Raw genomic sequence first — 12,135 nt, forward strand, 5'->3', positions numbered from 1 at the left:
CTTGAGTTTTGATTGGAGCTGAAACTTAATTCCACATGCATCCCCAGAAGAAAAAGATTGGAAATGGTGAAGAGCAGCAGACTGTTTAAAGACTAAAACCCAAGGTGCTTTATTGGATCCTGGATTCAAATTCTAGTTGAAACAGTGCTGTGAAACAGCAGGTCACTGGAGAAACCCCCCTGCATATCAAGATGTGTAAGCAGGTCCACACGTACTCTGGTACCCACATAAATTTTGCTTGCTCGGCATCCCCCTAGAAGTCCTCAGTGGGTATGCAGGAATCTGTGAGCACAGGACAGCTTGCAAGTGTAGGGCCAAGCTAACCCACAGTGCTTTAGATGTCCTTTCTCGTACCAGATACAAGTGTGCCTTCCCAACATTTTTCTTTGAGGCCTTTCTCCAGGGCTTATTTAAGTGTCTTAAAGTCTCTCTGTTGATTTTGATAGATTTTGGGTTGTGCCCTAGGGTAAAGGCTGTGAGAATCTGAGAGGTGTAGAAAACCAAACTATTTCTAATGAAAGAAAACAAAAATTTTACATGAAATGTTAATGCACATGATCTAGCAAAAGGGACTTTAACTGGGTTTAAATGGAAGCGTAGGCCATATTTTAGTTCAGTAGAGGAAATCCTCTCTCGAAGGAAAATGTATTTTTTTTTTTTTTTGTTATGCTTAGTAACTGAATAAAAGTTTTTAAGTATTTTTTTGAATTAAATTGGAGAAATGTGCAATATTTATGCTGTGACAGGTATGTCTCTGCATATATATATACACACACGCACACACACACACATATATATATATATACACACTCTGATGTCAAACACATGTTTTAGTAAGTGTGATAACTTTTGTTTTTCTAGGTTAGTGGATGACCGGTGTGTGGTTCAGCCAGAGGCAGGTGACCTTGCTAATCCTCCAAAGAAGTTCAGAGGTCAGTACCTATGGATAATTCTTCGGTGACTGGTTCGTGCATGTTGTAAGTCCTTCAGCACTTTGCCTTATCAGAATATAACTTCCCAAATGCCTTCATGGTTTGTGAACGCATTGCTGAAGTTTCAGGCTGGAATGTGAATATTTTGAGAATTAAATACCAAATCAGCAAAAGCAGGAGGGGTAGGTGGAAAATATGGGGAAAGGGACTAATCTTCTTGTAGTCCAAGAGTTGGTTGCTGTGTTCTGTACATCAAATGCTGGTCCCTTGTGGTGCGACCAACTCCTTGCTCCAGACCTGCTCTTACTGTAAATGGAAAACAAGCTTGTGAGGCTCAAAAGTACTTGAGCTGCTGGCTTGTTTATTTTTTTAAAAGACAAGACAACATTTTAAGACTACCCTCAACTATTTTTACAGCTTTTTGTTTTACTTTTACTTAAAGCCATGTCTGTTTTTTCTCAACTTTCTTGGACATGACTTTGTAGATTTTGATAATTCTGCTGTTTTGCTTGTTGGAAAAAATAACAATGCACTGACAACACACAGTTTCTACTTCTTAAATACTGAAAAATACACCTGTGGTATCAGAAATTTGGTGTGTTTATATGCAGGGAACAAAATAAAAGTAGACTCTCAGTTTGGCCTGTGCTTGATTTAAGCCGTTGGCTCTAGTTGTGCCAAGGCAGAGCCTTACTAGCCTGCTCCAGACCTTTTGTGGCTTAAATGTGGATTCACACACGTTATGAGATAAAGACAGTTATGGTTCACTTGGTTTAAAGCAAGGAAGATGAGTTTCATGGCTGCTTTTATCTGTCTCAAGGGGTTGCACTGACACGCTTATCCTTGTTATTTTATTTCCAGTGTTTATTATGCTGTAGTGTGTATATGCTATTATTGCAAAAACGTTGTGTTTAAGTCATTGAGAGGCTTCAGTTCTGCTCTCTCAGAGTATTCAAGATTTTTTTTCCCCTTGTAAATCCAGAAAACATAAGCAGTTGGTTCCAGTTCCAGCTGTGAGTACTCAGCACATCTGCAGAGCTTGGAAATTGAGAAAGTGAGGATGTGTACTCTGAAACTTATAGTAATAAATTTCAGTCACTTGCATGATGAAATAACTTGATAGCAGGGATGAGGATAGAATATAGTTCTCCAGCATGTCTTTCAGGCTTCCTAACTGTGATTTCATCCTCTCTCTGCCTGCAAATGCATGTTTAATTCACAGCTTCCAGCTTGCACAAAACTTCAGATTGGGATTTTTTGGGCAGTATTTCAGCCACTTCACTAGCCTGATGTGTTCTCAAAATAGAAGATATCAGGGTTTCTATGTGAGACAGGGGTCACTGGAAAAGACTTGCATGTGATGGTATAATTGCAGAATGCAACCAAATGCCTATGATCAAGGAGCTGAACAGAGGTGACAAAGACAGTCTTACATTTTAAGTTGTTTAATATTTGAGGCCTTGACTTTATAACTTCAGTACAGTTATACTGAACTGTACATGATGCTTTTTTCCTAACTTCAAAAGGCAAAGAACAAAAAAGTTGACTTTACTGTCTCTTGATTTTTTTTTTAAGTAATTTCAACAGCATCAAGAAGGTCTGGGCACACTGATCCAGGGTGAAAAGTTATTGAACCTCTCAGCTCTAATGGCATGCCATCAGTGGTGGCAGTAGAACATGTGTAACGTAGATCAGATGTCAGAAAGGGAGGAAGCGCTGACAAAATGTACAGCTGTTTGCTGCTGCTGGGGGAATGCAAGGACTGTACTTCTGAGCTACATCCCGGCTTCTGCAGGAGAATGTTTTGTATTAGTTGTAGACAGTTTTGGCTCTATTTGCTATTGAAACCTCTCTCTGTTGCTTGCATAACACATCCCTTTATTTTTAGTTGCCTCTGCTCCTTCTTCTCCACAGCATCTAACTTGTCCTTTCCCCTAACTCAGATCCTCCACTTTTCAGGGATCCCTTCTTCTCCCTTTCCCTCCCTGCCCCAAAACTTGTTATTAACCGGTTTCCTCCTCCTCCTCCTCACTGCTGCCTCTTAGCTCCCTTTGGCTCCTCACTTCCTGTCCTTCTTCTTTCTGTTTTAGGGTGCCCCCATGTCTGACTTAATTTTGAAGTGCTTAGCTATTGCTAGCATTGTGGTAGAATGCAAATCTGGATGACCTGCAACAGGGGTAGGAGAAGCTAAATCAGTGAGCTTTATCACCCCAAATGAGGCAACCTGCCATGCTATAGCATAATGGCTATATCGTTAGGGGTCACATCTATTAGCATTTTCATGCTGCTTCAGGTATGTGCAATCAAGTGGCTTTCAGGAGATGGGCTGTAGCAGAGATAAAGTCATTGTTTGTTTGTTTTCTCTTTCATCTTACATGTCAAATTCTAAGTGTGGAAATAGTAGGAGCTTTGTTGAGAACACAGCAAAAACTTCCTATTCTAATCCTGGATCTAATCAGGATTTAGTGCCTGGTACCACAGAGGTGTCTGTATTATGAGAGCAACCAGCACATCTCCGCCATGTTTTGTTAAATTTCTTAGCCCTGCTCAAAAGCACTGAGCCAAAAAAGTTGCTAAATGTTGTTGTTATAACTGAGAAATGTAAACAAAACCCTTATTTCCTCTCCCCCCACCCCAGTCTTCTGGGAAATAGCATTCACTTAAAATGGCAAAGTTAATAAACCAAGCAAAAACTGCTTTAAGTAAGTTCTTGACATAAAAAGAAGGCTTAGGAATGAATGATTAGTTGCATGATTAGACATAAGCAACTAAAAATAACATCTAGCAGCAGGAAGAGTAGGGCCTCTTTAGTAGTAGGAACTGCTGTCTGTATGGTTTATAATGTTTTTATCACTGATAGCTGAACTGGAGTTGATTTGAGGTTAGAGCTTGACCCGAGAGTCAAAAGAAGTATGAGAAAGGCAAGTTTCTAACAAGATGTTTAGATTCCAAGGACTGACTCGGAAAATTAGCATCAGAGGACTGTATTTGCTCTTTTTTTGGTAATATTTTCTCAACCCTTTCCCCAACAGGGAAAATAAAAATAAAAATTGTGTTTCATAGAATAATAGAATAGTTTGGGTTAGAAGGGACTTAAAGATCATCTAATGCCAGCTCCCCTGCTGTGGGCAGGGACACCTTCCACTAGACCAGGTTGCTCCAAGCTCCATCCAACCTGGCCTTGAACACTGTCAGGGATGGGGCAGCCACAGCTTCTCTGGGAAACCTATGCCAGTGTCTCACCACTCTCATAGTAAAGAATTTCTATCTAACATCTAATCTAAATCTCTCCTCTTTCAGTTTGAAGCCATTCCCCCTTGTCTTATCACTACATGCCTTTGTAAAAAGTCTCTCTCCAGCATCCTTGTAGGCCCTTTAGGTGCTGTAAGGCTGCTGTAAGATCTCCCCAGAGCCTTCTCTTCTCCTGGCTGAACACGCCCAACTCTCTCAGCCTGTCTTCAGGCCTTTGCTTGTTTCTCTTCTACAGGGTTCACTCAGAGATCAAGGTACTGAGCTGTTGGCCTGAATTGAAAGCCTGACTAAAGAGGTGTCTCAAAATAGCAGTTTCGGTTTTGTTACGTGTTTGTGTTGTGTGAGTGGGTGGTAGCTATTCTAGGTTTTTCAGAACTTCCTCCAAAACAAAGTATTGTAAAGCTAAGGAGAGCTGTGGTTGCTTTTCATTTTGTGTCTGTACAAAGAAGCTGTGGTCCAGATTTCACCTTCAGTCACAACGGAAAGAACCTGGTGCAGCTCTGTGTTCATCAGTGTGCATCTCCATATCTGCGTCAGTGCAAAGGAGGGCAGGATTTGGTCCCACATGTGTTTCCCGAAGTCTGTTAAGGGAAAAAAAAAGAAAAACATATGCTGTTTTTCAGTTGAATTTAAGAACTGATCAAGCCACAGGTGCTTCTTGTCCTAATTCTGCCTGAAGCTAGTGAGAGCTGAAGCACTTGGTGTCAAGATGGGAATGCTTACCCTGCTGCAGGGCCAGGTTCACAGAGATTAGGAAGAGCAGTGTGTGCCAAAAGTCTTGTACCTCTGTAGAAAAGTCACATTGTGAACAGCAGAGCTGCAAGTTTCCTTGGACTCTGACCTTAAACACATTTCAGCTTGATGCTGTTATCTCCAGCAGGGAAATGCTTTCAGCTTCCAAGGTGTAAAATAGCACAGATAAGACCTGCTTGTTAGTCAAATTTAGCAACTCTGAAAAAGGAGCATAAGTCTCTGTTCTATTTTAAGTGTAAAATGACCTAAGTTCTTAAACTCCCCTACGTTTTATGCCACTTTTTCTTGAAGCATTTGCAATGAAAGTGATGAGTTCTTGTATATCTTTCTCTTGCTTTTCTCTCAATTTTTACTGTCCTGAGCTTTTTCTGACATTGTTCTTTCCTTGTCTCTCCCTTCCATTACGTTCCTGTGCACTCTTCTTTCTTCCTCCTTCTCTTTTATCTGCCATCTACCATTTTTCTTGCCTTCTCGTTCCTTGTTTTGGGTTGTCTTTGTGTTTTCTTCTTGTTTCTCCCAGTTCCATAATTGCTTTCACTTTCTTCTGAGACTCCTGATTGTTTTTTCTGTTGTCTTCCTCAAGATTCTTCATTGCCCCACTGCTTGCTCTCTTACATTCCTTCCTTTCCATTCTCACTTCACCTCTTTTTTACCTTTCTGATTTTTGTTTGAAAACACATAGATTTTGTGCACACTGATTTAATAGTGGCCACTATTAACACTTCTACTTACGCATTTGTCAGCCCTCTGGTTTAAATAAAGATGTGATAATTTCTCTAGCTCTGCAAATCATAGATATCTGTGATGAGCATGAACTGGATTTCTAACACATGGCGGGGGGGGGGGGAGGCAGGGAATGGGAGAAAACATCTGAAAAATATTGTTCTAAGTCTTCTTCTTTATCCAATGTCAAAGAAGATTAAAAGGCGTAATACGAGTTATTTTCCTGTTCAGACTTCCTGAGTGTAGTTGCCTTTTGCTCAGAGGATGTGCTGTGTGTGGTTGTTCCACCTGCTATTGCCTTTTGAAGAGCAGTATTTTGTGCACATTGTCAACCTCGGGCAGATGGTCAGTTCAGTGCTGGGTGCATCCTCTCTGGATCTTCTCCTGCATTCCCAGAGCTGCTGCTTTCCATCTTTTGATTGTTCTGATTAATGTGTTGTCCCCGTCCCCTCCCAGTGAGTAATTTGTGCACGTCTCAGCACTAACAATTTGTCATATTTTCTTACTTTCTAACAAGCCAAGGTGTATAGTGTAGGAGGTTAAGCCTGGAGTTGACCAGGAAGAGCTTCCCCTTCTTCTTCCATTTTGTAAAGAAAATGTGAAGTGTTTCTATTGTTTTTAGAACTGTGTGTGTGGGCTGGGGTGGGCAGTGTTTCGCTTTTTCTCCATCTTCACTTTGTGCACAAGTAATTGAAATTTTGCCTGGAAGATTCTGTGGGTATGAGAAAACTGCTGAAACTGCAGAAGTCTGAACACATGAAAGTTCAGTAAGTGAAACTGGCTGTTATTTTTAAGCCATTTGCTTTAAAGCTGTTTGTTTACCTTTGATTGTGCCTACTTAGTGTCCTCAGGAAGAGAAGCATTTATGTAAAACTCTGTAAAGTAGTGAGTTGGGAACCAGGACTGTCTGAGAAGGTAGAAGAGATGGTCTGTCTCATGAGTGGGTCCCTAGATAGACCTTGAGGAGGGCTGGGATTTTGATCCACTGTGTGCTGGAAAGTAGCTTTATAATCTTCTACTTAATTCTCTATTTTTTTCCTGTTTATTTAAACTATAGCTTCTATAGGGCAAGCTCTGCTTTCTTTCCCCTCCTGATGTTCAGGAACACAAAGCTTGAATTTATATAGTATCATATTGTAAAAAGTAAACAAACAATATGATTATTATTTTTTAAAGATAAATTGAAGAAAATACAATTGAAATAATACAGCTTTTAACAAAGCTCTCGATAGTTCAACTTCCAAAGCACTAGACTGGAAGTCAGGAGACCTGTATTGTGCAGATGGAACTGTGGTGGCTGAGGTTATGTACCACCTGCTGTACATTTCTTTTAATTTGAGAGCTATCATTAGGGAAAATTCATTCATCTTTGGGAAGCAGACCTGATAGTGACTGCACATCACCGTGCACAGCTTGCATTTCTCTACAGGTTGGTAGCACTGTGCTTCAAGACTCTTCCATGAGGATGGGAAATGGTGTGTTTACTCAAATAACAGGATGTGTGGGGAGTAACTGAGAAATGAAGACTGGTCCTATAAAAAAAAGGTATTGTTACTTCAGAGGAATAAGTATTTCGTGAAGCCTTTTGAGAAGTTACATTAATTATAGGTTGCTGCAGAAAATAATAGTGGACTTCTTGTCTTACAAGCTGAAATCCCAATACTTAAAATCTCCTACAATGTACAGTATGATCTAACAGTCCACGGAGTTTTGTAGTTGTGTTTTCTATTTTTCCTTTTTTTTTCCCTCCTCAGTGCTCAGGATATTGTAAAAGTTACCTGGGAGTAACGTACTCTAGGTTGTATGATACAGTTCTCATTGTAATTGTTCCACTTTGAAATGAAAGTAATCACCTTTGCAAGGTGGCTGGGTTTGCTTTGATAAAGATTTGTAGTGCTTTCTCTTGGGAACAGTGACTGAGGATTGTGGTTAGGGAACAAATTGGTGAGGACTTTGGGTCAGTGCCAAGGAAAGTTCTGCCGCTGGCAGTGGTTTTGTGTGAGCAAGCTTTGCTGCTACGAATAGTAGAGGAAGATCAATTGCTATGAAGAGACAGTGAAATGAGAAGCTTGGTGTAATAATGGCCAATATATGACAGAGCAAATGGCACATCTGCAGAACTAAGAGCACTGCAGCTTAGTTTGTGGATTGAGAGCCAGTACTGTTGCAGACAGCTAGCTCTGTGGGCCCAGGTGGTGGGAGGAATATGTGGCATGGTCTTAGCCTAGTGGTTATGGCAGCACTAACATCAGATAGCTGTGCTTGGGTGGGCCTGATTATAATTGAGAGTGTGTCTTGTTTTATTTTAAGTAATGGGAGTTCATTTTGACTTAGGAAAGGCAAGGCAAGTCTTCACACTAGATTTTCGCTCCCTCTCCTGTTGTTTTATAAGAGGAATTCCTACTGTAGATTGATTTCAGTAACTCCTTGCAGACTATGAAGAGATGGGTATATTGGAGGATATATGGAGAATGTATCTCACAGGAGCTAAATCTCCACCTCTTCATCCCTGTGTGAAAGAGTAACTCCATTAGATTGATAGTGTTGAAAATGAGAATAGTATCTATCTTGGTATCAGCATCTTCTACAGACAGATCATGAATTTGACACTTGAATTTTCACTTGTAAGGGTGGAGTAGTTAGGTGCATGATAGAAGGTATTTCCCACATGTGCTGTTGTGGATTGGAGAACTGGAACCAGTCCTAGGTAGTTAGCAACAGCAGATGTTAAACTTGCTCTGAGAACTGGGCTGTGAGTGGGACAGCACTGTAAAATAGAAACTGCTGCTGACCTGACTCAGTGGTTAAAAACACAGACCATGATAGTTCCCTATAGCTTCCCCTGCTGGTTTTGTGACAGTAATGGGTGACTGATGAGATTGCACAGTATTTAAAAATGACATGCGAGGCTGGTAGACTGAGCAAGGTCACCTACACACTGATCCAGTACCTTAACTGGAATGTGTACTTAGTATTGATATTGCTATTTCATATTGCAGCATGGTTGATAACAGAGGTAAGGGTGACTATACAGTGCTGTTGGAAAGTGACTCTCTTCAGAGAAAGCCGCAAGAGAGCTGAGAGTAGAGAGGGCTGTTTTCAAATTTTTCTGTGCTGTGTGATGTGTATTCCATTAACTGTTGAGTGCAGTGGTAAAAAGCGCTTCATGTTGCTCACATAGAGCTGGCACTTTTATTCACTTCTTGTTTTCTGTATTTTCGTGAGGAGCAGTGTCTGTGCCATACTCTGTGCCACGTGGCTTTCCAGTGCGGTTGCAGTCTGGTTTTTGTGGGAAAGTCCTCTGATGACCATCAGAGAAGCAACGTTGCTAATTCTGGACAAACTGGGGTGTCAGTGCCTGCAAGATGTGCTTGTGGGATCAGGACTTTTTTTATTCTTAGTCAGCCCTGGAGCAAAACCTCTCTTAAGCAGGATACATTGCCTCTACTACCTGGCTGTAGCTTGTGCTGCATTTTGGGTGGCTGGGAGGGAATAATTTCCCTGCCATCTCTACCTTCCTGAGACTCTGAGATGGAGCAGGGAGGAAATTTTTCAAGGTCCATCCTCTGGGGATGGATTAGTCCTCAGAGAGTGCTTGGCCATCTGTGACAGTTAAATAGAAAGGGCTAATAGTTTGGGACAGACATTCCTTTGACATTTATAATGGTAACCCGTGTTGGGGAGGAGTTTCACACTAACACACATACAGTCCTGTATGTTCTTCCTAGTCTCACAGCAAAACTCTGATTGCTAATTAATAGTTTCCTGTCCCTTCCTCTTGCCAGTTGATACATGCAGGGTGTGAAAGGACAATTGCCAACGTTTGCTAAGTAAATGTGTTTCAAGCCTAGCTTTTAGAGCAGTTGGTGACTGGGGCCATGTGGGACTAGTTATCGTTTATCACTCTAAAAGTAGGATTTGGGTGAATCATGAACTTCTATTTCTAGTCTATAGGACTGTCACTGGACTGAAAACTCCCAGAAAGTCTTCAGTCAGGGAATTTCACAAAATCTAGTTTATTGCCAATTAACATTAACTTTCAATTATTGATTCTGGTATTGGGAAATAAAAATGAACAATTGAACAAGCAGTTAAGAAAGCACCCCTTGGCTTCCCTCCAGACTCATCTCTCCCCTTTCCCAGTACCCAGTACTCTTGCTGCATGTGGTCACCGTGGGGACGCAGTGGAGAAGGGGTGGAGGTCACTGCATTGCAACTTGGTTTGTTTTGCTGATCCTCATTTGTTACTCGGTGTCTACCCCATTGGCTGCAGTCTCCTCAGGGTGTACCTCCTCTGTCCTCATTTGTGCAGCCACCCTGTTTGGGCAGTTCCTCTTGGGTGGCTTCCCCTCCCTGCCTCCTTACCTGTTGTTGGGTGGCAGCGGTGTTCAGTTCATGTCACTCCGTTGCTTTTACCGTTCATTTTAATCAATCGGTCTTAGTGAAGGTGTGTGCAGACCTGAGCACTCCGTTGACCTCCTTGGTGGCTTGCAACTGAGTGCCTATGCGAGCCACTGTTTCAGCAGTGCCAGGAGGAGCAGGGCAGCCAGATGTATGGTGTGCAGAAAGCAGGACTGTTTTTTCAAGGTTTCGCATGTCTTCGAATAGTACATCTGTAATGTTGTGCTGCAGCAAAGAGCATTAAAAAAGCAGCAGGCAGTTTTGCATGTGGCAGGTTCATAGCCTGGGACTCTTGCATTGGTTGCGTGGAGCAGGCATGAAGGCTTTAGTTTCAACTCAGATGTTCTGGCACCCTGGTTATGATTTTGTTGCCATCAAGCTGTTTTCAGTCTGTGTTTAAACACTGCTATCTGTCATTTCTGGGAAAAGAAAACCAATCACAGCATACTTACAAATGAAGGAAGTGTCTTTCAACATTACTTATTAATATTTTTTTCAATCTTTCACAGACTGCCTTTTCAAGGTGTGTCCTATGAACCGATATTCAGCCCAGAAGCAGTACTGGAAAGCTAAACAAGCCAAACAAGGAAACCACACAGAAGCAGCACTGCTGAAGAAACTTCAAGTAAGAGGCATCTGTATTTGTAGCCTTATCTCAATCTGCAGGCTGTAGAATTACAATAGAATGAGAAAGAACAGTAACAAGTGCCTTGGGAACCACTGTGATGGGTATTATTATGCCACCATAGCAACTTCATATTCTCATTCGCTCTCCTACCTCCTGACTGGCTTTTATGGCCCCTGCCCTGTTTTTTTTTGTCTTATTCTGGACTGAGGGCTGTGCCCACAAATTCTGTGGATCTTTGCTGTAAGCAAACCAGTTTTTTTCAGAAGTTTCATGAAGCAGAAATGGAGTTGTTAAAATCAGGAGTGGGCCCTAGTTTAAATCATGCTTTTATTGTAGAAGTGCTTTCCGGGAGTTAGGCAGAGAAGTGGATGGAGGGATTTCAACATTTTAGTCTTGAAATTCCTCTGAATTGCGGTTGTCTTTTATTTCAGTCTAGGTGATCCTTATCTCAACCATTGAGCAGATTGTATTTTGCATCAAGTACAGTATGGATGGAGAAATTCTTCTGTCTCTGAAAAAGAGCTGGCCTGATGTTATAATTGAGTGCATAAGACTAAGTGAACGCAGGTCATCATAAACCTGGTAGATGGCTTTATGTGCATTTGAGAGGATGGCGGTTTAAAACAGCAAGGAAGGCACATGGTGTGTGGCTAGAGCTAGCTACACAGTAATTACAGCTAGGAGCTGAGTTTGTGCTATTACTGTGTTTGATGCAGAGTATTGCATGTAGCCTTGATTTTGCAATGTCTGACCTACTAATTTTGCTACATAAAAAGTCAATGTATTTGTATGCAGTTAAAAACCCAAGTAAAAAAAAAAATGGTGACAGGGAGGAGCTGAACATAGTCCCTTCTTTTTCTCCTTTCAGGATGCAATAAAGCACCTGGAATTACTTTTCATGCTTGAAAATTTGTTAGATAGCATGCATCTCAGGTGTGAGCCATAAATTGTAACTGAGTTTTTATTCTGGGTAATAAAAACCCAGAATCATTACGCAGGGTCTAAGTGATTATAGTTCAGAAAGTTATGCTGCAGCAGGATTCAGGTGCTAATATTTTCAGTGCAGTAACGCTTGCAGATTGAAGGAAGTGTTTTAAATGTGATGCTGTTTCCTTTTATCACTATCTGTTCCAGTAGCTGAATACAGGTCTTGATTTTGTAAGAGCTTAAAGAAATAATCATTCTCTTGCAGCATGCGGCAGAACTGGAACAAAAGCAGAACGAAAGCGAGAACAGAAAGCTGTTGGGTGAAATTGTAAAATACAGCAATGTCATACAGGTAAACCCATTGAAATCCATCTGCCTTCTCAGAGCTCCAAAGGAAACAGTTGTTTCATTTCAGGGTTCCAGTGGAAATAAATTTAACCACTGTAATCTGGATTGTCAAGGGTCAGGTAAACATAAGTTGGTGAAGTTTACGCTATTGTGTTCTTCTCTCTGTTTTAA

General features: G+C 41.2%; 1 protein-coding gene across 3 annotated transcripts in view; it reads left to right on the forward strand.

The window, feature by feature from the left end:
- Positions 1-12,135, forward strand: part of ITPR2 (inositol 1,4,5-trisphosphate receptor type 2) — a 252,076-nt gene that overhangs the window by 31,185 nt on the left and 208,756 nt on the right. For all 3 annotated transcript variants that reach the window (XM_057427842.1, XM_057427851.1, XM_057427858.1), the window contains exons 2-4: positions 862-932; positions 10,571-10,686; positions 11,882-11,968. In XM_057427842.1, coding sequence (XP_057283825.1) covers positions 862-932; positions 10,571-10,686; positions 11,882-11,968 — 274 coding nt within the window. The remainder of the gene's footprint in view (positions 1-861; positions 933-10,570; positions 10,687-11,881; positions 11,969-12,135) is intronic.

Source organism: Pezoporus wallicus, unplaced genomic scaffold (genome assembly GCF_028554395.1).
Source record: "Pezoporus wallicus isolate ANWC-B61680 ecotype Strahan unplaced genomic scaffold, APGP_CSIRO_Pwel_v1 scaffold_3294, whole genome shotgun sequence".
NCBI classification, from domain to species: Eukaryota; Metazoa; Chordata; class Aves; order Psittaciformes; family Psittacidae; genus Pezoporus; species Pezoporus wallicus.